Source organism: Phalacrocorax aristotelis, chromosome 6, assembly GCF_949628215.1.
Source record: "Phalacrocorax aristotelis chromosome 6, bGulAri2.1, whole genome shotgun sequence".
NCBI classification, from domain to species: domain Eukaryota; kingdom Metazoa; phylum Chordata; class Aves; order Suliformes; family Phalacrocoracidae; genus Phalacrocorax; species Phalacrocorax aristotelis.
Genome location: NC_134281.1, coordinates 49,279,520 through 49,307,513, shown reverse-complemented (window position 1 = coordinate 49,307,513; position 27,994 = coordinate 49,279,520). Strand labels below are relative to the sequence as shown.

At 47.2% G+C, this 27,994-nt stretch overlaps 1 protein-coding gene across 1 annotated transcript; it reads right to left on the bottom strand.

Annotated features, from left to right (window-relative positions):
• Positions 1-1,928: 1,928 nt before the first annotated feature.
• On the bottom strand, positions 1,929-27,318 carry DMBX1 (diencephalon/mesencephalon homeobox 1). The gene is given in 6 exon segments (XM_075095497.1): positions 1,929-2,329; positions 2,800-3,154; positions 7,401-7,579; positions 11,797-11,962; positions 27,161-27,216; positions 27,219-27,318. Coding segments are annotated over 6 exon segments (1,257 nt in total).
• Positions 27,319-27,994: the final 676 nt, after the last annotated feature.

The following is a 27,994-nucleotide window of genomic DNA, read 5'->3' as shown; positions in this document are numbered from 1 at the left end:
AAGTCAGGAAAACTAAAGCAGGAGAGAAAACCCCAAGACTGAAGTGTTCAACACAAGGGAAATATTTAAGGAAGATGCTCCATTTTCCTTAGAAGCTGGTGTCATTGATGAGCTGCCCTCTTTGGAGGTCTGCTTTTGCTACAACTTTATTTCCCACCAAACTTGGCTATTCTTACGTCTCTATTTGCAGGAGTTAGATGCTTTTTCAAGAGGCATTTGTGAATTTAAAAACACTCTTTCCCCCCATGTTTTAGGAGGTAGTTTGACCGCTGGCTTCTGCCCTGGTGTGAAGCAAGGTGGGAGTGAGAGGGGCTGTAAACTACTGGTCTACACTTCATGCTTAAATCAAATTTGGACCAGCTGATCATCTGCAGTGAATTAGCACAGCCCTGCTCAGTGTGTTAGTGGCAGATGTGGCTGACACACTTAGGATTCAAACCTAGCACCTGCCACAGAGTCAGTCTGGATTTTTCAGCTCTAGGCAATATTATAGATTAGATCTGGATATCCTCCGTCCCTTAATGATCAGGGTAACAGCAGTGGGCTCAAAGGATTTATGTAGTTTGGAGGAAAAACCCCATGATTTGAGTTGGCAGAAACATTGCTTCTCAACAGGGAAAACCACCCCAGGTCGAATGATGGGTCATTCCAATGAAACAAGGCTGAAACTGTTCACTGAAATTATTTTGAAGCTGGTGAATTTTGGGTACTTGCAACCGCTGTATTTGTGGAAAGTTTATCTACTCCCCCTCAGCTCCAGAGAATATAAAAAGAATATAAAGCCCCTGCTTATCATCTGCTTTGCCTCCAGCATTTCAGCATATTTCACTTGTTACATTTTCACTTGCTAACCAGCCTCTGAAGCTGCAGGGCTTGAGGGTAGATTTGGTGATCAGAGCTTTTTTCTAGACACAGCTTGCATTAATCAAGATTTTGTCAAAGAACCATATAATTCATGGTGTATGAACACACCAGGAGTTCATACAAAGTCTTTATTATTCTCTGTTGTCAAAGTTAGACCAAAATGCTCTCCAAAAAGAAAACCCCGTAATTCATAAATAGAGAAGTTTACACTTCACTGAAGATCAAAGAGGAAACAATCTAGATCAAAAATAATCCTGTGAATTTGGCTTTCATTTTTCTGCCCAGCCAGCATCATTTAGCCAATATTTTGTCCTCTGTCTTTGAACAAGTGCTATTAAAAAGTAAACAAAAAATGCTTGCCTTATAGGAAGTGCTTAAACAGGAAATTCACGTTCGTATCATTTCCTGGCTGTTATAAATTAGCTTTAGCAGAGAAGGGAGAAGTGGAGCAGTGAAGTGCACAATCATTTCTCTTCATCATAAACACCTTTAGGATGCTGACCCAAGAAGAGCAACTAGCTACGAGCTGAGGTCAGGAGGATGGCTGATCTGTAACTTTGATACTAGCTACTAAAATTGAGAAGGAAGGGGGAATAAAAGCAAAAGAGGTCACAGTTCTGTAACACTGACAGTAACACACAGGTGATGGGTGCTGTCAACATTATAAACTATATACAAGACACAGCAGGACTCTTTCTTTTCCCAAAGAACGCAACAACAACAAAAAAGGCGTATATAACACAGTTGGCACATTATCGCGGGGATGAGGATAGGGGGCTTCTCCTGAACGTTACAGGCTTAACACATGGCAGTCCAGAGGACAGTTCATCTGTCTAAATATACATCCTCTCCCCCTTCCTCCTTAAATATTTAATGAAGACCAGGCCAGTAACAATGTCTGATGCAACTGTGGTGCTAATAAGAGGTTAATAAATGCAAAGTTTTCCCTGAAAGGGAGCACCTTACTCCAGGAAGAGATGAGGGTGGGTGGGGGTTCAAGGGGTGACATGTCTATGCCAACCTCTGGTGCATCTTCTGGTGGGCAGTGGTAGCTCATCTGGCAGTCAGTTGGGTAGGGTGTCAAGCCCAAGGGATGCCGCATGCTGCTTCGCCCGGAGCCTTAGGTTCTCAATACTCGTCGTTTTACTGTTCAGGCTTGGAAGGGAGCTGGAGGCCTGCAGGATGGGTGAGGACCAGACCTGCTGAGCATGGGAGAGCGACTGGTAGTACGACTGACAGTGCAGGGAGCTCAGCGGTGCCATGTTGACGTTCATGCCCAAGTAGGGCATGGCAGACGGTGTCCCCATTTCGAAGGAGGAGTAATGGACCAAGTTGTTGGTGGCTGCCATGTGCTGACGGAATTGCTCCTGTAGACGGAAGAGGCTCAGGGGTGAGGAGGAGTAGGAGTGAGTCTGAGCCAGGCCACTGCTGGATGAAGGTGTCACAGTCGCGCTGATAGGGGACTCTGTAGTAGGAGACAGAGGGGATAGGAGTTATTTCTACAGGCTGGATGCAAGTGCTGATCCGCACCCCATTAGGGTTCAGACTGCAGCATGGGCTTCTCTTTTGCATCAAGAGGGCAAATGAGAGGGGTTGTATTAGCTTGGGAGACCTAAATATGTGTCAGTTCCATACTTAACATCTTACAACATAGAAATGGAGCTGACCTCTTTGTTACGGCTTTCCTGCTGCTGCTGGGCACTGTTCTCCCCAAGGTCTAACCTGAGCAGAAGGTCTTTGCTTTTCCTGTGCTCCTGCTACAACAGATATCATGCCCCCTCTGGGTCCCGTTTAGTGCTAGGGACAAGAAGACAAGCCTGGGCAGCCTACCTGCACGCACCCATGCCATAGGGAATAAGGGACTATTAACCACCAGCATCCCCCTTGGAAATGTTAGGTTCTGACACCAACCCCCATCAAGATGGTGCCCCTCACCTGCTTTTGGGCTCGCTCTCTTGCAGTTCAGAGCCTTGCTTTCCACACCAGGACTCTTGTCCACTTTAGCCTCATCCAAGGTGCTCTTAAACTCCTCCTCTCTGTCGGTCTGGTCCTCAGGTGCTGACTCGCTGGCTGACTGCTCCGACAGGGTTAGGTTGAGGTCTGTGCCTACCTCACTCGGCAGGCTTTGGACCTTCTCAGTATCCGGGGTGGTGGCCTGGGTCTCCAGTATGGGTGGCTCCGTCTTTCCCTCACTGTGGCTCCCTTCACAGTCCTTCTGCTTCTGCAGCTGCTCCTTCTGCAGGCTACGCTGCTTCTTACGGAATTTGGCTCTCCGGTTCTTGAACCAAACCTTCAATGCCATAAACAGCAAGGGGGAAACTGGTGAGAATCCTGCTTAGTGCTAAATTCAGAATCATTCAGCCTGGGAACTTCAGGGGAACCCGAAGTAATGAGGTACTGCAAGGCCACTGTGCCCAAATGTCATTCCACTTTGATGGCTCTTAGAACTCTACCTGTTTTCAGTGCTTCTACAAATAGCACAACAAATATATTTTGAAAAATGTCCAGCCTTTATGTTGATTCTTTAAGCCACTCCACTGGCGGTTTCTGCCTTCTCTTTTTTTTCCTAAAGTGGAAAGGCAGTGGTGTCCAACCAGAACGTCTGATCGCTGAGTCTGATAACATTACATTGGTTTGCAGTACAGTGCTCTGTTATTTTCTAAAACCATTCGGCTGTAAGTGTACCACAGCTATGGCAGCAACACTTAAAATAAGTCATTACAGGCATAAGCTGTTATCTGGGAACCAAACTTAGGGAAGGAGAAGAGAATCCATATTTTTTTAACCTAAAACAGTACACATGGATTGGAAGAATAATATTCGCAAACCTTTTTAGTGTTGTTTGGTTAGTTAGATGAAGAAGCAAAAATTTTGTAGATCAAAATGCCTTGATATTCATATGAAAGAACTGTGTTTTCTTCTTACTTATCCACTTCACACTGAAGAACTTGCTATTTAGTTTTTTAAAGCCCAGCAATGCAAGAACCTCCCCACCAGCAGGCTATGAAGCACATTGTGCTAGTTGAAACTAAAAAAAAAAAGAAAAAAAAAGAAAAAAGAAAACAAAACCAAACCTTGGCCTGAGATGTTACAAATATTGACACTGGTGGAAAAGAGCAGCTGGAATTACTTGGTTTTCTGGTCTTCTGAGAAAGCCAGAAAAGCCTTGCAAATAAATAAATAAGTAGACTTCTGTTGATGTTTCTAAATTTTCCTCCAAAGAAATGTGAAAGAACAAATGAAAACCAGTGTACCATTCAGACAATTCTAAATTTAAAAAATGTGTGTGTAGATTAAGAATTTCTTTAGCAGATGTGTGAATTTGGATTATTTTATTCCCCTCCCCACCCCTGCCTTTGACAGCTTCACTGCCCCGAAATATTTGGTTACACTGAATCATAGAATCATAGAATCATTAACGTTGGAAAAGACCTCTAAGATCATTAAGTCCAACCGTCAACCCAACACCACCATACCACCCGAAGCACCACGTCTACATGTTTTCTGAGCACCTCCAGGGATAGTGAATCTACCACATCTCTGGGCAGCCTGTTCCAATGATTGATCACTCTTTCAGTAAATAAATTTTTCCCAATACCCAATCTAAACCTCCCCTCGGCCATTTTGTCTCATCCTATCACTTGTTACTTGGGAGAAGAGACCAACACCCACCTCACTACAACCTCCTTTCAGGTAGTTGCAGAGAGCAATAAGTTCTCCCCTCAGCCTCCTCTTCTCCAGGCTAAACAACCCCAGTTCCCTCAGCCGCTCCTCATAAACCCTGCTCTCCAGACCCTTCACCAGCTTCGTTGCCCTTCTCTGGACAAGCTTCAGCAACTCAATGTCCTTCTTGTACTGAGGGGACCAAAACTGAACACAATATTCAAGGTGCAGCCTCACCAGTGCTGAGCACAGGGGCAACATCACTGCCCTGCTCCTGCTGGCCACACTATTCCTAATACAAGCCAGGATGCTGTTGGCCTTCTTGGCCACCTGGGCACACTGCTGGCTCATGTTCAGCCGGCTGTTGACCAGCACCCCCAGGTCCTTTTCCACTAGGCAGCTTTCCAGCCACTCCTCCCCAAGCCTGTAGTGTTGCATGGGGTTGTCGTAACCGAAGTGCAGGTCCCACCACTTGGCTTGTTAAACCTCATACAACTGACCTCAGCCCATCTATCCAGCCTGTAGGAAGGTAGAACTTTCTTACCCTCGAGCAGATCAACACTCCCACCCAACTTGGTGTCATCTGCAAACTTACTGACGGTGCACTTGATCCCCTCATCCAGATCATTGATAAAGATATTAAACAAGACTGGCCCCAGCACTGAGCCATGGGGAACCCCACTTGTGACTGGCCACCACCTGGATTTTGCTCTGTTCACCACAACTCTCTGGGCTCGGCCATCCAGGCAGTTTTTTACCCAGTGAAGAGTACATCCATGCAAGTCATGAGCCGCCAGCTACTCTAGGAAGATGCTGTGGGAGACAGTGTCAAAGGCTTTACTAAAGCCCAGGTAGAAACATCCACAGCCTTTACCTCGTCCACTAGGCGGGTCACCCTGTCATAGAAGGAGATCAGTTTGGTCAGGCAGGACATGCCTTTCATGAAGCCGTGCCAGCTGGTCCTGGTCCCCTGGTGGTCCTGCACATGCTTGGTGATCTCACTCAAGATGAACTGCTCCATAACCTTCCCCAGTACTGAGGTCAGGCAGACTGGACTGTAGTTTTCTGGATCCTCCTTCTGGCCCTTCTTGTAGATGGCCATCACATTGGCAAGCTTCCAGTCATGTGGGACCTCCCCTGTTAACCAGGACTGTTGATAAATGATGATGCTTGGTGAGGTCCTCTGCCAGCTCCCTCAGTACTTTCAGGTGGATCCCATCCGGCCCCATAGACTTGTGAGCATCCAGGCGGAGCAGCAGGTCATAAACTGCTTCCTCCTGGATTCTGGGGGTTTTGTTCTGCGATCCATCCCTGCCTTCCAGCTCAGGGGGCTGAATACCATGGGGATAACTGGTCTGAGTATTAAAGACTGAGGCAAAGAAGTCATTAAGTACCTCAGCTTTTCCCTCATCCTTGGTGGCAATGTTCCCCCCACATTCAGTAAAGGATGGAGATTCTCTTTGATTCTCTTTTTGTTGTTGATGTATTTGTAAAAATATTTTTTTGTTAACCCTTACAACAGATGGAGTTCTAGCTGGGCTTTTGCCTTTCTAATTTTCTCTCTGAATGACCTAACAAGATCCCCAAACTCTTCTTGAGTTGCCTGCCCCTTCTTCCAAAAGTGGTAAGCTCTTCTTTTTTACCTGAGTCCCAGCAAAATCTCCCTGCTCAGCCAGGCCAGTTGTCTCCCTGCTGGTTCATCTTACGACACATGGGGACAGCCTGCTCCTGCACCTTCAAGACTTCCTTCTTGAAGAATGCCCAGTCTTCCTGGACCCCTTTGCCCTTCAGTCCCAAGGGACTTTCTCAACCAGTGTCCTGAACAGGCCAAAACCTGCCCTCCAGAAGCCCAGGGTAGTTGTTTTGCTGACCCCCATCCTTTGCCAAGGATCAAGAACTCTATTGTTTCATGGTCACTAAGCCCAAGATGGCTTCTGACCACCACATCTCCCACCAGTCCTCCTCTGTTTGTAAACAGCAGGACAAGTGAGGCACCTCCCCTGGTAGGTTCACTTACTAGCTGTGTCAGGAAGTTATATTCCACACACTCCAGGAACCTCCTAGACTGTTTCCTTTCTGCTGTGTTGTATTTCCAGCAGACTGGTAAGTTGAAGTCCCCCATGAGAACAAGGGCTAGTGATTGTGAGACTTCTGTCAGCTGCTTGCAGAATGTTTCATCTACTTCTTCATGCTGGTTGGGTGGTCTATACAGACTCCCAGCAGGATGTCTGCCTTGTTGGCCTTCCCCCTCATCCTTACCCATAAGCGCTTGACCTTATCATCACAATTGTTGAGCTCTATACAATTGAAACACTCCCTAACATACAGTTACCCCACCACCTCTCCTTCCTCGCCTATCCCTTCTGAAGAACTTACAGCCATCTACTGCAGCACTCCAGTCATGCAAGTCATCCCACCATGTTTCTGTGATGGTAACTAAGTCATAGCTGTTCTGCTGCACAATGGCTTCCAGCTCCTCCTGTCACCCATGCTGCGTGCATTGGTGTAGATGCACTTCAGCTGGGCTATTGATTTCACACTTAACTTTGGCATGCCACCCCTAGGCTTCTCTCCAGTGAACCTGGTTATATCTCCTTCCCTCTTCCAACCTAGTTTAAAACCCTCTCAATGAGCCCCACCTACTCATGAGTGAGAACCCTTTGAGATAGCTGAACCCTGTCACCAGCAGGCCCGGTGCCATGTAAACTTCCCCATGATCAAAAAAAACCCAAATTCTACTGATGGCAACAGCCTCTGAGCCACATGTTAATAGGTGGAAGAATCCTGTAAGGTCAAGGGAGCTGTCAACCATCTGGGAACCCCACTATATCCTTTTAAACATCTCCACTCACAAAACCACAAGATATCAGTACCTGGACTCTGGCTTCAGGTAGGTTTGTGCACATAGCCAGCCGCTCTCTCATCACCACATCTGGGTAGTGAGTCTTCTGAAAGGTCTTCTCCAGTGCTTCCAGCTGTTGGGCAGTGAAGGCCGTGCGACTTCGCCTTTGTTTGCGGTGCTGGGATCCATAACGTGCCTCCAAAATGATGTCTTGAAATGTACAGCCGTTGGAAGACAAGAAAAGTGGCCAATTTAATTATTGGAATTTGTATGCTGACAGTCAAATAAAGCACTTGCTAACACCAGAGGAACCTACAAAATGTTTTTTTCATGGCTCTAGGTCTAATGTAACACATACACACATTTTGCTGGTTAACTGAGGTGTCCGAGGAGATAAAACCTCTGACTAAAAAGCCTGTTGTGGAGAGGGAATCTCTTTCTACGACAGCTGTGGAAATTGTTGAGACTCCAATGCTAAATTTAGTTGAAATAAGCCAATCTGCTCCAACATTGGTGGGGCAGGACACACAGATGCCCAGACCCCGCTGTAGCATAAGCCTCTTTCATTAAGAAACACAAAAACAAGGTGGGGAGATTCACTGTTGTAATCAGGAGAGGAGCCCACCATTATGTGTCACATTCTCCTTGAAGTCAAGAGCAGAGCTTCAGCAGGCTTAAACACTGCCATGATGTACTGCACTGGTCAGTGGGAATAGTCCATGCAGCTCAAACACAGCTGCTTCTAGCTCATTTTGTTGGCTGCAGCTGCATTAGAAGACATGCATCTTCCCAGAAACCAGGCTGAGCTGCCTCTTTAGTATCTCGTATGTAGCTCACTGTAGTCTTCAAGGCATGATAACGGAGAGCTGTTCTGGGCTCCAGTTCAGGAAGGCACTTAAGCTCATGTGCTTATGTGTGTTTAGCTTGAAAGCATGTGCTTTACTGAGCACAGACACTCTGCAGCATCTGGGGTGGAAACACCAGCCAGGAACCAAGCACAGCCCCACTGGTTGCAAGCCCAGAGCTCATGTGCCGAGCTCTTGTCTGTAGAGCAGCTATTCAGAAGGTCTGACTTTGCAAACTGTGCTTGCAAAATTGAGAGCAGAGGAGAAATTCAGACTGGGTAAAATCTGAGGCCAACAGTAAAAGGCTTATTATTTTACCAGAGGCGTAATTATTGCACAACAGCTAGTGGGAGTAGAAAGATCTTAAGTCAATGAAAATAAGTTACTTTAAAATAAAAAAAAACCCTTTATTGTGCAAGTTGGGTCATGCTGTGCTACAGCATTGGAATGAAATAGTCTGGCGAGAGGTTTGCTCTCAAAGAAGAAATGCAGAAAGAGCTGTGTCTGGTATAATTTTTAATTCAGTTAAGAATGTGACTTCCAGTAGAAGGGAGGAAAACAACCTAACGGGGAAAAAGTTGGCATTATCAGTGCGTGGAGCCAGATGAAGGCTCTTGCTGCTGTTTATTTGTGCTTTTGTCATGAGCATCGTGGCATTAATGTAAACAATAAAACAAAACCTGTTGTCACGCCAGCTCCAGAACCACACAGCCAGGTTCCTAATATGTTGGCTAATGAGCATGGCAAAATCAGCTTTGTACTGCTCAAGCATTCCTCTTCCAAACTTCCAGCTGTTTCATTCTAGGTCAGCACTTGCAGTGCTTTTCTGGGCGATTGCCAAAGCCACGTGGTTTTGGCAACCTGGAAAAGACAAGATCACGCTAAAGGTCTTTGGCCAAATACAATATAGTGTTGGTTGCATACAAGAGACTTTTCTGTTCAAGGTATCGGAGCTCCTCAGAGAGTTAAAACACTGGTAATAGCTTCCACTTTGGAGGCAAAGTGACTGTCCTTGATGTATTCAGTCACAGCTCACAGTGCAGCCAGGTGAGGAGAAGGGATGTTCCAGGACAAGAAATTGAAGTTATCCTGAAATATTTTACAAAGCTAACATTGTGTTTCAAGTACAAGAAATCAGAAGAAAGGACACTGGTTAAACACCCTACCTGCAGGCTGGAATATTCCCGAGTTTCTAGAGTAGAGGTTAGACCTACCAGCTCCCCAGAGGCAGCAGCTCATGCATTGTTTGGCCATGCCGAGAACCAACCAGCAATTATTTTAATGTTTTAACTATGTTTTCAGGCTTTGTGCAGGAAGGAGAATATAAATTGCAGGTGAAGCTTTGCAGTTACAATCAGAAACCTCTGTTTTCTGACTTAAGGTCATTTGCTTTTGTGCTGCTTTATTCTGACTGTCCCTGGAAGGCAAATGAGATCTATAACCTGCACTGAAAGATATTTAGAAGTAACAGAATGTGAAGCAACTGCAAAGGAACCAGCTCATCGGTATATAATGCCTACCCCACCAATGATAATCAGACAAGGGGACCGTGGGATTTAATTTGGAAAGTCTTCCAGGTGGGTTATTAATTTTAAAGATAAGAGGTCAGAAAACCAATTGAAGCTCCCAGTCAGGAATATGAGAATAGCTTTTTTTTTTTTAATCTTCCTCTGCTTTTACCCTAGTTAGGGTCAAAGACATTAAGTCCTCCATGCTCTACTGTAAAAGATACAGGTGATCACAAAAATCTTTCAAAGAGATCCTTGCATCTAGGAAAGAGGCACCTTGAGACCCAAGGTCCGCAAGGCACATTGCAGAGTTCAGGACCATCTGCTCCTGCCTGACCACCTACACTCCGAAAGGGTGAGGGAAGGAGGGAATGGATGACCAGGACAAGGGAAGTGGCCACCTGTCATCATTCTGCAGCCCAGCAGTAGAGCTAGGATTACAGTCCAGGTCTCCTTGATCCCGCTTTTGTTCTTTTTCAATGAGGGCAGTGACTCTCAGCTCTGCCCTACGCTTTCCCAGGGATCCCACAGACCACAGTGAGTGGTCTGAGGAACCTTGTTAAGGAGGACACTGCTAGCAGCTGGGTAAGGGAATATTGCTGGCATGAAGATTTGAGAGTCAGGTATGGTTCACCGATCCATAGAGTCTGAGACCTTAACTAGCATGCCTTCATGGACAACCCACCTATGAGGAGCTTCCCAAAACTTCTGCATCATTATTTTGTCTTAAGCCTATGTCTCTTAAATTTAGCCTACTAAAGTTGTCTGAGTAGATAATTTTTCTACCTGCTCTAGGCTGGAAGGGGTCACTCCACATTTTTTCCCCTTTAATATCAGACAACTAGAAGGCTATCTTAAAGCAGATGTATAATTTTCAGATAGTCAGGGAAGATTGTTCCTTTCTGAAAAGGATGCTAGAATCACATCTATGGTAACTTTCTGCTTTAGCTTCAGTATACTGGTTGTCAGTTCTGCTCTATCACACTGGATCTGAGCCCTGACCAAAATGGTGATGTTGCAGCTGTTGACCATTGGCATTGCAGTAGCCTTTGATGATCTTAGCCAGATCTAGGTGTTTTATGGTAGGTTGAAATGTGGAGCAGATATATTTGCCCTACCATACTAAATATTCTCAGGTCTCCATCAATTATTTTTGAACAGTTCCCCCTACTAACTCATAAAATACTGTCTGGACTTTGCACTTCCTTCTAATGACAGTATCAATGTAATGCTGTTACACTTGTGGCTGAACACAGGAAAACAGATCAGATACTGTGGAGCAGCAGCTCCTGTCCTGCTGTCCCACTATCAATAATGCTGTGTAAATAACACCCTCTGGGTGAAGTCACATGTGACTTTCTTTAAGCCTAAAAAAGCTCCTTTATGGAAGAAAAAGACAACATCAACAGAGAGGGAGCCAGCAGGACCTGCAAGAAAGTGTCACCCAAGACGAGGTCTAGGATCCCCAGGAAGAAATAGGTCAAGGTGAGACCCAAAAAAGATCCAAATGAAGATAATTTTCCAGAGGGAAAGAATGCTTGATAGGACAAGGGATGGAAAATAGTTGTAAGAAGGGGCAACATGAAAGAACAAGCTATGCCCTGGGGTGGCAGGAGATGGCTGTTAGGGGATGCAAGTCCTAGGCCCCTCAGGGGCAATCCAATTCACTGAGTGCTCACATTCATTTGAGTTGTTATTTACTAATAATAAAATAAATTTTTCTGCTACTTTTTGTTCACCTATTAAAACATGTTTGAGTATCTTTTTAATTCTGTCTTTTCAGTCCCATATAGTGGTGCTGTGTCCCTTCTCACCCCTGGGCTCCCCAGCTGTCAGAGGCATCTTCAGCAAGGTGAGCAGTCCACTGGCAGCGAACACTGGAGAGCATGTGTCACCTGCAGTGCATGGCCACAGGGCCAGTATTCAGGAGCACACCATGCCAGTTGGCTATGTCACAGTCCAACTCCCAAAGAAGAGTTTCACTCAGTGCAAGCAACAAGGATCGGTTGGGTTTTTTTGTTTGTTTGTTTTGTTTTTTCCCCAGGGAATGGCAAAAGCCATGAGTTGTTCTTACCAGCCAGTCTCTCTGCCAGGGTGAGGGCATGCACCGAGGGCCTGTAGTCAGGGGCATGCTGGGCTTGCTGAGCTGCCTGCTGGTGGAGGTTGTACATGGCACTCAGTGAATTCATGGCGTGGAGGGAGTAACCGTTCACTCCATAGTGCTGCATGGCGACATAAACCTGAAAAAACAGCAGCCGGAGGAGAAAGGTGCTTAGGAACATGGTATTCCAGCGTCCTGGTGTCTCAGCAGAACGTTGGAAATGTTGAGCTCAAACTTAAGCTTCCACATGCAAGGGTCACTTCCAACATCTCCTCCAACAGGTTCTGGGACAGGAATCAAAATACCTCCTGTAGACCTAAAGCACCAGTGACACCAGTCTGGCTTCCAAGCTTAAAGATCAGCATCTGACTATATCCCACTCATGATACACTGAAAAAAAGATGAGAAATTATTTGTTTTTACATACCATAATAAAATATATCATATTATTGTTACTTCTAAGGAACCAACCTAGCTCTTTCCCAGAACTAGCTGGGATTTTGTCCGTGTCATTGCCTACAATAAACTGTTCAATAATCCCATTGCTATAATGTCAAATAATCTTTCTTATCTGAACCCACTTATGTGTATTTTATTTCCATTCATTTTTCTTAAGGTTCTTCTTAACAAAACACAAATGATACAGAAAAAAGGTAAAAAAACCCATGTGGTGTAGAAGAAAATAAATCTGTAGTGTAATAGGAACAAAAATGTTATGGCTAAAGAGGGAATTAAGGTTTGCAATAAATCCTGACATTTCATAGCTCAATAGCAAGGAAATTATTTCAAAAAACTAATGGCTTTTTTTCTACTGTGGGCTCTGCATGAAACTTCAAGCTGTTTTTCCTTACAGACCATCTGTAAAACTGAGCTAATATTGATCTCAAAAGCGGAGTGATGCTTCATTCATCCATGTTACAAATGACTGAGGGCCTCCAGGATGCCGTTTCTGTGGTTTGTAAGACATTGGAAAGGAAGTTGTGAAACATTTGCCACAAAAGAAAATTTTCAAAACACCATTTACATAAGCAAGTCATCATCTGGAAAGTCAGGGAAGTCAGACCATTCAGAGAAAGAAGTCCAGCTGGACTAACCTAAGGAAAGCAGACAGGTTATCTAGGAAATCTCTTAGAAAACAGTTTTGATCACTGGAGGGGGGTGGTTCAACTCCCATGATTTTAGGAGAAACCTGATGCATTGAACAGCAAAAATTTGGATGAAAAATCATCTGTTGGTTTTTCTGTACTGAGGAAAGACCTTCATTTTTTGCCTGTAGTGGATTTATACCATGGAGAACAGATTCAAGTGAAGAGGGAGGCATGGAAACGAGTTGGTCCCGCTACCTGCCCTGCTCTGAATTCCCATTCTCTCCCAAACCATCTTGATGTAGGAAGCACAAACATGGAGTGACCTTGTTTAACATGCAGAGACCAAGCTGTAATTCCTGGGAAAAGCAGCTGAATTCTATGTTGTAGGGTCTAGCAATGACGTGGGGCATCTTCTGGCTTCACCCTCACAAGCATGTCTCCGTCACGGTGCCCAGGAATGGAGGGAAGCCATGCAGCTAGAGTTTGTTCAAATGCCCTGACAGCTGAGGGATGGCCCTCCTTGCTCTGGGATGGGGATTTTTTGGCTGAGGGATTTTGTGTCATGACTGAGTGCTGCATTTGGGATTGTCTTCTCAAAGAGGCTGCAGTAATCATAAATTTGGAAATCTAGCACTCAGCCTCATTCCTGTTTCCCCGTGTCACTTCTGCTCTGCCACCACACCATTTCAGTGCCAAGAGCGCTGGTGGAGGGTGACAGATCCAAGTGTTGTGACAGCACGAAGATCCAATGCAGACCCCAATGCCACCTTCATCTGCTTTGTGTCTTCCTGTTCACCCACTCTAGATTCACTCCCCAATTATTCTTTAGTTTTAGACTTTAAAACAAACAAACAAAAAAATCAACACAAAAAACTTGGTGGCTATCCAGCATCTAGAATCATAGAATATCTCAAGCTGGAAGGCACCTGCATCCCACCCCACTCTAGGAAATGCCAGACACATCCTTACAGCCCACAGAGAATGTTACTAGTCACATCCTTTCCTCTCACATCCTATATGAGAGTATAAGAAAGATACCCCTACCTCCTACTTCAAAATATAGGCAGACAATTTTTATATGAATAGCTGATTTATTGAAATGCAGTGAAAAATGTATTTAAGGGTGCCTGAGATGTATTTTTTTAGCCAGCTCTGGAAAGCAGGGGGAAATCAGATCTGCTTTGTTTTATGGTACCCAGACAACTAATTTTGAGTCCATTTTCAAAATGTCTCCTTTCAAAATTTATCCAAGCTTAATTTTTAGAAAGGAAAGACATCCACAAAACAAAATAATAACCTTCATCTATACCCTATCAAGGTTTTATTCACTCCAACAGGAGAGAAAGCCAGTGCTATTCTAAGTTGAACCACTGTGAAAATGGATATTTTTGGTTCAGATGCTGCCCTAAACACAAGAATGCCATAGCTCTGCTCTAATCAAGCTTAAGGAAGACCTAAGCAATGCAAACATTGTTTGCTGGTTCTCTGATCAAAGCAAGGACTTCACAAGCCAACAGGTTTTCGGCATTTGTATTTTCCCCCGATGCGTACACAGCAGAATTGCAGCGTGCATTGCTGGACTGCGCAGCTTTGCTGCTGGTGACACATGCTAAGGGACAGGAGCATGTCCCAGTGACACATGCCATTGACGTGGCCACAAAGGACATCTCCCATCACCTGGGGAGGACCTGCAATTCCCTGACCCGGACGCTACACTGGATGATTCTGGTAGCACCTGCGGTGTTGCCTCACCCCATCCTTGGTGCGGTTCGTTTCCAAAGAGCATCATCCCACCCCAGCCTGTGGCAGGGCAGCGTCTAGCACGTGTCAAGCTGCTTAGCAGGCAGCAGTGCTCAGACGGTCCCCATCGGCAGTGAGACTGCCGGTGCCAGCTGAAGAGTTATTCGTAGCTTTACTTTCACTGTCCAAGAGCAGGACTGGTGTTTCTGGCCAATGCAGGCAGGGAAACAGAGGTTTGCATCTTCATTCTGCCTCCTCCCTTCCTTACCAGCTTTGGCTGGTGGGGTGGAAGTCTCAAAGCTTATTAAGTTCCTGCGTGTTTCCTGAAAAACCTTTTGAGGACACAGAACCTATTAACTGCCCTGGGCTGCTGCCAGACCTCCATCCTTTACAGACACTGGAGAATCCACACTGGGGCTCAGCCTTGCCAGGAGATACGTGGGAGGCCAAGTGCCTTTGACTCCCAGCTCACAGAAATGCCTGTTTCTTTTCGAATCCCCCTTGCATACCATTGGTTGTGTACCAAGATGGCACATTAAGGGAAAAATGAAGGGGGGGGGGGGGGGTGGAATTCTCCCGTATTGTACAGTCTTCTGTGGACGCTTCCAGTGATGTTGTGTCTGGAGCCCAGTGTTTCCACTGAAACACCTACTCCAGGAAGATTTCAGTTTATTTGATTGTTAAAAGATGCTTTTATGTGTACATGTGTGTCTGACCAAATTCTTCTGGATGGCCTAGAAGAAAGTGCATCAAATAAAAAATGAAGTAAAAAGCAGGGGACTTAATAATGATAGACTCAGAATGGGAGTCAATACCCATCACAGGTTTAGTGCTGACTGCCTGGCATGCTGCAGTGCAGACAACAGACAGAACTTCCTACCCACTTGTGCAGCAAATGTATCATCCCATACTGAGTATAAAAAAATGAGGGAAAAGGAGATATCTTGCATTTACTGAGCGAGACTGTTCAGCCTAATAAGCAAAGTTAACTGAGACCGCAAGCAGCTCCTGTTTAACTGTCAGCTCCGAGCACATTCCAACCCCAATAAATTAAATATTTAAAAGACATCATGCAGCAATTTTTTTTAATGGAGAAAGTCATTCATCAAGCCACCACTGTGTTTCACAAGCTGTCGAATAGTGCTTACACTGGTTAAAATAATCTTTATATTTCATTAAGCAACCAAATAAGCTGATCCCTCCCCACTGGCTGTATAGATGGTTTTAATTTTCAAAATCTGCAAATGCATCTTTTATGTCTCTGGGCGGCTAGAGGGCCTCAGGAACAGCTGCAGCCAGGAGGATGAGAGCAAAGTTTGAGCTCCTGCTTTGTAGAAGTGTACAGGCTTGAGCAGTTGTCAATACAGCTGGGAGGGTTACATAGCATCCATCCTGAAAGAAAGGGGATGCCTCACCCTGATTTTGTGTATCAGAGATCATTGAAGAGTTGGGAGTGGTGGAGAAAGGAGATGGCGCTGAGGAAATGTACAGGAAAACAATAGGTGAGAGGAAAATCTCTCTGCAGGGTGAGGCTAGCCTGGGTTTGCCCCTGCTGAGAACCTGCATCCACTCTCAGCAAATACTGATCCTGAAGTATTTGCTCAGCACAGGGGGATGGATGCCTCCGTGCAGTGCCTGGGGCAGGTGGTTACCTTCCACATGGTCCCTCAGTGCCACATCAGTGACTCTCCCATCCCAGCACCAAAAGACTTGCTGTGTCCCAGCTACCCATATTTTGCAGCACCCGGCTGTAAGGTCTCCACCTCCTGCCAGGGTTCCTGCTCCTTCTGCCTATGCAATCCTGGCATTACTACCTCAGTCCCAAAATCTCTCCTACAGCTTTTACCTCTCACTTAAGTTTTCACCATAGAAGTCTCATGGATACTGTACCTATTTTTCTCCCCAAGCCTTCTAGACCCTTCAGGCTGCAGGGGCTGTGTCCTGCCAAGATCCAGAGTCACAGGGAGAACGAGGGGTTCCCCTTAGCTTTGACTGCTGCTGGCTATAAGAAACCCAGGTTTCTCCATCCTCTGCATTGCTTAGAGGCCAGGTGACGTAGGTTTCTGTCCATCCCAGACTAATCCAGAGAGCTGACCACTCTTTATTCAGCTGCTGCTGTTCAATCTGATGCAAAACAATTTGCACATTTACCAGCTGGGAACAGAAACCCCATTATCCTGGAGCAAAGCTGCATTGCTGCCGCCACAACACAGTTCCCATCCACCTCTTCCCAACACCGGCCTCGAAAACCTCAGGTTCCCATGAAGTCATATAGCGCAAGAGTGGTGCAATTTCTATTGTACACCAGTGTAGCATACAGGGGAAATTTGGCCTTGGGCTTTAATATTATCAGCTTTGGATTTCCAACTTTTGTAAAAGGATTTAAGTTTCCCTACTTAATTGGTAACTAATTTTGTATCCAGGCACATAATTCTGTCCTGAGACAAGATGCAAAGAGGAGAGAACTATGCATTTCGTTGCCAGGTGAAAATTTCTGTTCCTAGCAGCTTGTGTTTGTGTATGTGTGGAATTGAAACTGGGAACAATAAAACATCTTTTAAAAAAATGATATATTGATGTTTTCTGAAAAGTACCTTGTAACAAAACATCCATATTTTCCCTTCTATCAGGGAAAAAAAAAACATGAAACCCATGCTGGAGCTATATTAACTGCACCCAAGAATTTGGTATCGGGGACATTTTCTGCTTGCTTGTCTCCTCATTTCATCCCCTTACTCCCCCCATCAAAATGCCTTCAGTCTGTACCTGACTTCACCTGCCAGCCACACACAAGGCCTTTAACAAAAAACACAGAACTGACAAAACTCATTAGGGGAGAAATGTATCAATCCCTGCAGCCTGCAAACTCAAACGTCACTTGCGCTGGCCACAGAGCTCATGTCAGCACTGGAGAGCTTGTCCCTGTGCTGAGCTGTCCTGAATAAGGACATCCATGGCATCTCCCTCTGCCAACACTGCTCTGGAGGAAAGGAACTTTAAACCAAGACAGTGATTTTGCTCAAGTGCGTTATTCTAGAGTAACGCATCTCATTTCCTCCCAAATCTAAACTGAGTCAAGATGGAGGAATGTTCTTCAAATATCTTATTCTGGCCAGTTTCCCCAGGTAGAAATGTAGGAAAAAAATGCCTAGGACAAGACATTTGCCCTTCTCAAGCAAATGCCATTGAGTAAGATGAGTCTGAGGCTGGGTGTAGGACTCGAAACTTTGCAGGGGCTTTGGACCATTTTCTCTTCCCTTCAGTTGGTCCCTCCAAATACTGAGTCATCCCAAACTCAAAGGAAGTACCAAGTCTATATTCATTGACCTGCGCAAGATGCACAGGTGCCATCACAAAGAATGGAGTAATAAAAACCTATGAGTTAAAAATAGTAATTTTTTCCTAGAGAAGTCAGGAAGAGGATGCCAGAGCCTGCTTTTGACTGGTGGGCATTGTGGGGTGTTACATTATAATTTCATTAAATCTGTCCAAAAATTGGGAAGGTTGGTGCTGGTGGGGGTGTATGAAGCATTCTTTATGTGGAAATAAGCGGCACTAAAAAAAAGTTATGTCTGGACTTTGGTAACTCATTGGTAGAAGTGAATTTCAACACCATAGTTCATTACTGATGTAAAGAGATTTGCTAGAGATGCATCTGAAGTTTGGAAGAGCTCAGGTCTGCACTCTGATGCAAGACATGGCTTGAACGTGGGAAAATCATTTGGGAAAAAAAAAAATTGCAAAGGAAAAGTCTGGTGCTTGTCTGGGTCCTGCAGGTGACAGAAAAAAGAAAAAAAAAAAGGGCAGCCCTGTCAGGTAAAAAGAAAAGTTGCGATCCTCCAGCCCAAGTGCCTGCTCGGGCAGTACAAATCGCTACTCATGGTTATGCAAAGCACAAAAACCCACTGTTCATTACTAACGGGGACTAATGGCAAAAGGTTTGTGCTAACAAAGTCCCCCTTATTACTGCTGTCAATAAACATCATTCAAAAATAAAATCACAACAAAGTATTCCCCCCCTCCCCGAGCTGTTCTGCTTTATGATTTTATGCTTTGAGTCTTTATTCAGGATCACTTTAAATCGGCAAGATAAATGATGAATCTCTGTCTCTGCTTATCTGACAGTCTAAGAAAATAGGCCCACTCTATATACAGACATCAAGTTTATATGTATTTGGTACTAAATGAATTACATACCTGGGGGGTTCTGAATAAATGATCCTTGCGGAAGGTTTTCTTCAATCTTTTTTCTTTATATCCCTAAATCTTTAAGATATATAAAGGTCCAAATTCACATAAGATAATAACCAGCACATTATAAATTAGTTTTGTTCCTCACGTGAGATTGCTGAATGTCTAAGGAAACAATCTCGCCTTTGTAGTGGATGAAATATAAATAATTTGAAATACTGCAACACATCATATTTTCTCATTTGAGCTTCAAAGCCTGAGAGCAACATGCACCATAAAAACAGGCCTCCAAAGGACTTTTCTTATAACTGAAATGAAGGAATTGAGAACTGCTTTCAAAAAAAAGATTCCCCATTTCTAATCTTCCTGCAATATTTTTACACCTGTGCAAATCCCTGGATTTAAACACAGTTAATTTCTTACTGCAGAGTGAGATCTTAATTAGACCTAGTCTAGTTGAACAAGACGCAACACACTGAAAGCAAAACCTGACTGGTTACACCAAATCTTGCAGCTCGTGTTCAGCAACTACTATTGACCTTATCTTATAAATGAAAAAGATCTTTTTCTTAAAACCAGGAGGCTTGCTAGCAGCTACAGCTTGGAAATACTTCCAGTTAGGGACAGTGTCACAGTTTTTGGGTAGACCTTGTCAAATAATTGCCTCTGCCAGGGCTGTGTTGCGGAAGAGCCCAGCAACCGTATTCGTAATGCTCATTTATTTGTAGCAGAAGTATAATAGGATGTGGGAGGGTTTGTGAGTTTTATGAAACAAACCTCAGAGCATCCTGCTGAGATGGGGAACTTTTATTGCAGGGCTCGACAAACTCAGACACCAGATTGCAAGCGGCTGAGATAACAGGCCTTGGCTGACAGAGGTAACTCTCATCAGTTGCTGTGATTTTTATTTAAGGTTTTTGTGAAATCGTTTCAAAGCCCCAGATAACAGAACCGAGTGATTGATTAGACAGTTCCCGGCAAAAGACTTCCCAGCGCCTCTGTTTGCAGAGGCATGCTTCAAAGGGCAGGCTCACAAGGTCTGAAATAAAATAAAATAAAGACACCCTCAAAGTCTCTGCTTTTGAGCCAGACCTAGGTTTTAAGGCTTGGAGCCAAGCGATTTGCAGTGCAGAGCCAGAACTGGGATCAGTAAACACCACCGTGGTGTTAAATCTCTTGCTTGCCATAATTTACACATGGCAATCAGTGCTTACAGATCAAATCAGTATAAATGCACCTCCCTTCTCCCCTTCAGAGCAGTACTCAACCCTCAGTAAAGTCTCTTGTAATCTATATTAACACAGAAACATTTTTCTGGGTAAATAAGAAAAGCTCTTAATATGAACATCACTTTGCCTCCAGTTTCAGGATCTCATTCTGTTTTGAGCTCAGTCAAAAGAAAAAAAAAAGGAAAAAAACCAAAAAACAAAAAAAACCCAAACCCTATGCATTTTAGATTTCTTAAGATTAATATCGCAACGGAAACTGAACTCTGCAGCCCAGACTGATCCCAAGGAGTTTGAGTACCTACAGCCCTGGCTCTGCCAGCGTTGCTGCCGTACGCTCCATGTTCATGAACATGAAATTCAGCAGCATCCCAGCGCAGCCAGGCTTTCACGTACCTGCACTGCCTGTCTGTTCTCACATCTCAAGACCTGACAGCATCTCTTCCCCCTGTCTGGCCCCTACTTCAGGACTCCGAGTAATCTTAAAGCGCTGCACAATCAAACTACTGAATTCACAAACAGCTTAAAGTGTTTAACATGGGTGTTTATATAAAAAAAAGTACTTTCACCCCTTCCAAAACATGCATGTTTCTGGCTTAGTTGTATCTGCACACGGTTTGTCTGGCTCTGCCCTTCCTCTCACTTTGCGAAAATGGCTTTGCTTGAGAAGCATCATTTTGTTTGCCTTAATGTTGGCAAATGGAATTTTCCAAACTGGGTGATGGGGGAAGTTGGAGAAGTCCAGACTTCCCAAACTCTGCCCTTCTTCAGGGCTGCTGGCAGCACGAGGGGCAGCTCACTGCTTGCTCTCTGCCCCCAAACCAGTTTTGTCTGTGGTGTATTTGACTGCAGACCGCTTGCACGAGCAAACTGACGGGCTTGAAGGCAGCTCCTTGGGGCTGCTGGTGGGGGTTGAGGAATCTCTACTGTCCCTGGGAGATGGAGCAATATCGTGGAGAATTTTATCCACGCCATGGTCCTGTTAACAAGACCTACAGGGTCTACAGTTCTGTGTGAAAATATGTTTTTAAGCCCACAACATTTGGTGACCCGGACCTCTGTCTGTCCTGAGCACCACAACCACAAGTCTGATCTTACAAGTCTGGCCCTGAGCCTTAACAAGAAAGATCAGTCACTGAGAGGAGCAGGCAGAAGACAGCCCTGACAGATAAGCCTTGTAAAGGTTTGTTGAGGCAGATTTAAGACATTGCTAGTTCCTCTCCTGCTGCTCTCAGGTGCTGCCAGCTGGAATGCATGCTTGCTCCGACTGCTCCCAGTGCAATGCCTCAGCCAAGCCAAGATGCTGGGCTCCAAGGGCAGCAACTGGGAGGGCAATTTCTCCACACACCATCACTATTCATCAAGTAAATGTAAGCTGGGTGTTAAACTGAGCGCGGTTATATTCGCACAAGAGGAGAGAGCAACACGTCTCTGTGAAATGCAATGGTTTGTGCTGCATCGTTCGGCTTTAACCCAGTTGGTACAAAACTACTTTCCTAGGTGCTCTTTCAGCTGCTTAGCTGAAAAGCTGCAAGTCTGTAACATGAAATGCAATGTTGCTTGAAGCTGATTTTGGAGAGATTTAAAGAACAAACAAATTTTGAAGGAGACAGAAGCCGAGAGCCTGAACCCAGGATGTTTCTGCAAGTGCAGCTGGACCCTGGGTCTGCCCCTGCAGATGGTGCTTATAGCACTCAAAACTACAGTCACAAAAACATGGTGGCAATTGATTCTGCTCAGACTATGATCAACTATCAGGCAAAATGACAGACAAGTCCTACCTTAGTCAAAAAGAAAAAAAAAAATCCTGAAAGGCAACTCCAGCAAGCCATGCAAACGTGGGGCACTTCTAATACCTTGAAAGAATAAACCAGAAGTTTTATTTTTTCCTTCTTCACAAGTGATAACACTAATTCTCTTCCTAACACTAAAAAAAGCTATTTGAGTTCAATGGCTTTTACAAGGAGGGGCTGGGGTGGGGGGAAGACTTGTGCCACCTTAAAACAGGGCCACAACCTGGAGTTAACAGCAGAGGCACCCCGGCCTGGGGAGCACCGCTGGTGCACGTAATGCTTCCTTTCCCGTAAGCATTTGGATCCATACACCGAATCAAGCGCAGTTGCCAAGGTAAGCAATATGTTTTGGCCACCAGCAGGTGATCCGAGCTTTAAAGAGCTGTGTGCTGTAAAACAGGCAGAACAGCTAAATGCTCGCCGGGTTTTGCGGGTAGATGTGCAGTCCTTCAGCAGAAGCACTTTTACCCAGCTTAGGCTAATGCATGCCAAGGGCATGCAGAGCTGCTGCCTGCTCGCTCCCCTTGGTGCTCAGTGCAAGTTGGTGTCAGACGGCCATAGATATGGGGTTTCTGCAGCTCCCTTGGCAGGAGCATTTTCTACCCCTCTGAGATCCATCAGCTCACCTCCCCCAGCCCAACTGTTTCTCTTTTTTTTGGAGGATCCTAGCGGAGTTCCCAAGCATCGCACACACCGCACCCCATACTGTAAGTTTTAGCATCCAGACAGTTTAAAGCTGGATTTCTCAAATCAATGCTTGCTCTGGCCAAGCAGAGGCTGCAGGTGGTCTTAAAAGAGTTGTGCCAGCAGCTACCAGGAAGAAATCACATTTGTATTGTGGTCCAACCACAACCCCTGGCTGTAAACACCTGTTTGCCACTGTTTGGAGAACTGCTACTCCCTCCCAGTCCCAGACTCTCTCCTCCTTCCCAGGAGCTATATCTGTACCAGACATGCTTTAGAAATCAAAGGGCCTGATCCAAAACCTGGTGAAGTCAAAAGGGAAAAAAATAAAACTCAGTTTCATTAGCTTTTGGACTAGAACAGACTGGCAGGAAAAGACCCAGGGTTTGGCCAACCCCAGTGCACCATGAATTAATTCCTGGATATTTAGCTGCATTTCAGAATTCTCCACCCTCTTTGTGACAAACATATTCTGATGGGCGTTGGTTAATTTATCAGTAGCTGCATAGCACTGGAAAATTTGGACTTTATTGAACACATGCTCTTCAGCATTCTCCCTGCTTCTGTGTTTTTGCCAAATGAAGCAAAGTAGCTATAGACATTTCTGTTTGGACACGAGCAGTGGAAATTAGCACTGAACCTTTTGAAAGCATTCAGACCTGACTGACGTTTGCCAGTGCTGCAGCAGAAACAATTCCAACTTCACAAGCAGAATTTTGTGATGCCCTGAAAAAAAAAAAAAAACAACCCACCCAAACCAGTAGGTAGCCACATCAGAAGAGCTTGGTCCTGGATCATCTCTGCAGCACCTTTGTTTTGGCAGGGTGGTTGTGATAATGACAGAGGGGAGAGAAACTCTGTTCACACCGGCTTCTTTTCATCTGATTTCCCTTTCTCAGCAAAGCGTTCTTTTAAGGGATAAAGACCCCGGGAACAAAACCCACTGCAGTCACTCACTCTTCAACTATATTGTGCAAAACTTGCCTGGCCAGCCTGCCCTTCTCTGAGCTGCGGGAAGCTCCTCTGGCCCTTTCTTTGATGCAGGTAGCGACCCTAGCACTAAGGAGAAGCAACATCTGTACCGGCTCTGTCAGAGCTGCATCTTCCGAGACGGCAATAAGATCGCTGCAGGAGCCTGCTGGTACGCGTGAGCACAAGGAGTCTGTCCCTTTTAGACATGAAGATATCTTTAAATTAGAGGGGAAAGCCAATCTAAATTGGCTTTCTGTATAGTGACAGTATGATTTTGGACATGCTTTTGCATTGAATATGCTGGTGTAATTTAATACAACCTCTCATCAGTCATGAGGTAACTCAGAGTCGAAGTCACTCTTACCCTTTCAGGAATTTTCTGCCCTTATGCTTCTTGGTTAGAATGGAAAAACTGAACTTAGAAACATGATCTGAAAGCCAAAGGGTTGGTTGTAGGTCCAAGCCTCTCTGGCTGGGGCAAACGAGGAACGGGGATTGACTTGTATCAACTTACTCATGGGTGAGAAGCAAGCACGGCAAGGAAGAGCTCAAACAGTCAAAGTGCCAGCTCTGAGGTGCAGTTAAGAGAAACATGGAGCAGTGAGAAACTGCAGAATCACCCAGTGCCTCCTACTGCCCTGAGCAGCCCAGGGAGGGTGTAAAACCTCTCCTCCTCAAGGACAGCCCCATCCTGCTCTCCCTAGGATAGGAGGACAGCCTCGCCTACACTGGGGCACCCCTGGGGGCTCAGCCTTTGCCCCCCATCGAGAGGACAGCGCATGCCCCATGGGTGGATGAGCACCCACTGAGGATGTGGGACAGTGCGGCTGCTTCGGGTCAGCGGCCACGGCTTGGAAACTCAGAGAGAGGAGGGAAAAAAGCAGCAGGGATTGCCTGAAAAGCTGGGGAAAGGGGGTGCTGGAGGTTCCAGGAAAGGAAGCGGCCGGCGGCCCCCTCCATCCCCGGGACCTGCCAAACCCCCCAGCACATCCCCCCCTTGCCACCTAAGAGCAGATTTCGCTCCTCATTTGCTTTGTGCTCCGTGCAGAGGTGAGAGAAATTTAAAAAATATATAATAAAAAGAAATTTTAAAAGTTTTAAAGAAACCACAAAAAACCAAAAAAACAACAAACCAAACCCTCCAGTCCTGCCTTTGGGGAAGCGGGAGGCTTACTTCAGACAAAACTGTTATCCATTAACATCCAATTATCACTTGGTCCAAGCCATTAATTATAAATCAGCCTCCTAATTGGGATAATTAGCTCTCTGCTACTTAATGTAGTATGACTGATGCGTTTGGAAAGAAGGTAATCACTCCATTTGTTTAGCGTTACGCGAACAAATCCAACTCTCACGGTTTAATTTCAGCCTTAGCCCCCGACCCACCATAAGCATTAAAAGCTCTTTGCAGCCCCATTAATTGTTCGGGAATCACGGCGGGGACGGGAACACGCGGATCTGCGGGGCTTTCGGGAGGGCAGCCCCCGGGCCGGGGATGCGACGGGGGCCCCGCCGCTTGCCCGTTCCCCCCGCCCGGGGAATTGCTCTGGTTTTGGGGAGGGGGTTAACTGGAGCGGACGGGTTTGAGCCCGAGCGCGACCCACAGGTGCGATCGCTCCGGAAGAAGCGGCCTCCCCCCCCCCCCCCGGCCTTGCTTTTAGAAACCACTTTGGGGAGAGCAGAAAAACTTTCCTTTTTAATTTTTTTTCCTCTCCTTTCCCCCACTTCCCCTGGATGTCTCATTAATGCCGGCTGCTCGGCGAGCCGCCGATAGCTGCGGGACATGATTAGATATTTATTACTGTCATTTACATGGAAAACTTGAGCTAACCAAGTGGAACTGGAGGGGGCCGCCGGAGGGGACGGGATGGGGCGGGGGGGAGAATTCTTTTTCCCCGGCGCTGGAAGCCGAGCCGGAACGCGGGACGCAGCCGGAGCCCGGCCGGCTGGAGAGGGGGTGCGGGGGGAGTCCAGCAGATTCCCCCCCCTCTCGGGGGACGGGGGATTGGGGCCGAGCCCTCCCCGGGTCCCGGGCTTTGGTGCCGTTTCGCTCCGCCCGCGTTTCGTTTCCAAAAGGATCGGGCAGCGCTCGGTACGCGCATCCCTCCGGGAAACGGGGGACGTTGCCCCCTCCCACCTTTCTGTTGCCGGGCTCGCCGAGGCGACCCTCGGGGACACCAAGGAGTCGTCCCGGGGTGCGCTGACCCCTGCCCCCCCCCAGGCCGGCCGGGGTCCCCGCCTGGAAATAAATGGAAAGAGCAGCCGGGACCAGCCGCCGGCTGCGGGGACCGGAGGGCTCCGTGCGGGGCGTTTCTTGCCCCTTCTCCCTAAAAAAAAAAAAAAAAAGAAAAAAGGGGGGGGGGGGGCAGCCACGGGACGTGTCGCAGTCAAACCCCATATCCCTCGGAGGAGAAACTTACGCGAGGGCCCTGCTTTGGACTAGAGGAGCCCGTGTCCGAATGTGTCGTGTCCCGTCCCCCCCCCAAGGCGGGACCCCCCTCCCGTGGAGGTCACTCTCGTCCTCTCCTTGTCCCCATAAGAGGGACGGGTCCCCGGTGCCCCGGGCAGCCGGCACCGGGCGGGGACACGGACTTTTTTCCGTTCAAGCGTTGGCTGCAGCGGAGCCCCCCCCTTCCCTATCTGTATCCCGTGGCCCGAGGGGCGACTCTGGCGGAGATGTATGAGATCTCTTGCGGTAAAAATATGCATGCTGATCCCCATTTGGTTAGCCCTATAATGGAGGTGTAAATAGGTTTCGACTGCGAAGCCCTTAATTTATCAAGCGAGCCTGACAGCGCAGGTCCGGGATTTATATACCTCTTAAAGTAAGAGCAGGGAAGGGGGGGCGGCGGCACAGACCGGCCGCCCAGCTCCTTGCAGGGGGGCCCCCCTCCGTTTTGCCGTCTAACCCCTCAAAGGGGTACTGTGTGTGGGGGTGATTTTCCCTAGAAGGATGTCCTAGCGCTGCTGGAGTCTTGCCCTCCCTCGCCGTCCCTTCCGCACTCAACTTCCAGTCGCATCAGAAAAAAAGACCCCGACCCCAAAGCCGCCCCCCCCCCCCACCAAGAGGGGTCGTAGCCCGGCCTCCCACTCTCTCCCGGCTCCGCTTGGGGTGGTTTCTGCCCCCGGCCAGCTCTCGCCAGACTGCGCAGCTTATTAAAACATCATTATGTAAATGGAGGGAAAGTTGCGCTCTCCCCCCTCGGAGCCCGGCAGACGGAGGGATGCGCGTCCCCCACCTTCGCTTGAGCCGAGCTGCACCCCGCTCTTCCCCGCCAGCTGCCTAAACCCACACCGGAGCGGGCCCACGGCCCCAGCCCACGCCGCGTTTCGTGCGAGCGAGGCTCCGGGATGGTAGTTGGGGTTTTTGGTTTTGTTTTGGTTTTTTTTTTTTTTTTTTTTTTTTTTGAGAAAGCGCAGTATACTCCAAATAAAGCAAAAAAGAGGGGCCGGAGCAGACGGGATTTGCGCTGGAGCCCGAGCTGGGCTTTCCCCCTCCGCGGTGTGCGCATCCCTGTGAGCGGCTCCTCCGCCGGGCGCGGGCCCCCCCGGAGAGATTCCCCTTCCTCTCAAACAAACCCCAAACTCGCCTTATTTCCCCCACCCGGAGCCGCGCTGCCCGGGAGCGTGGGGGGGTTCTTACCTGAGGCGGCGACGCAGCCTCTTCGCCCGCCGTGGGAGCGGTGACACGCGTGGGAGCGGGCGCGGCGCTGCGCCCCGGCCCGCCCTACTCCATCCACCCGCGCTGCCTGCGCGCTGCCTCCGCGCCCGGCGGAGCTGCCATCTACCGGGAGCCTGCATTGAAGAAGGATTTTTAAAAGGAGCTTCATAGCGACCCGGGAGCTACCCAGCAAGATTTTCAATGGTTCTCCACCCTGTCAATCAAAACGGGGCTGCTGATACACCCCCCACCCCCCAACACTTCTTACTAGTCATTTACTCCAAGCCGAGGTGTAAACGCCTAATTAAATCCCTGGGAGCGGATGGGATGCCGGTGGAGGGAGGAGGGCTGGGCCCGGGGCGGGGGGTGATGGTGTCCGTAAGGCATAGGGAAGGGAAGCCGTGCCTTCCTACCCCCTCCCCCCCGCCCCCGCTTAGCACCACGCTGGAGCAGACCCTGAAGTTTCCCTCTCCCTTGATGGCCCTAGTGTGATGGTGCTGGTGGGGGATAATCTCCCAGCCTTAATTACAGAGCCGCCGCGGCCCCCCATCCTCCTTTTGGACCCCTCGCTGTCCCAGCTTAGCCTGCTGTACCCCTCGGCTGCTCTTTAAAACGGGGTGGGGGGACACGGACACGGCATTCAGAGATAAAATGAGGAATAGTGGAAGAAGCCCGGAGGAGCTGGGGCAGGCGGGTCCGCAGCCCGCCCCGTCCGGGAAGCTCTGCTTCGGGGGCCACGGGCGGCCAGGGAAGGCAGAGGGAGGGAGAGAGGGGCGAGGAGGGGAGGCCATGGGGCTTCTGCGGAGCGGGAACGAC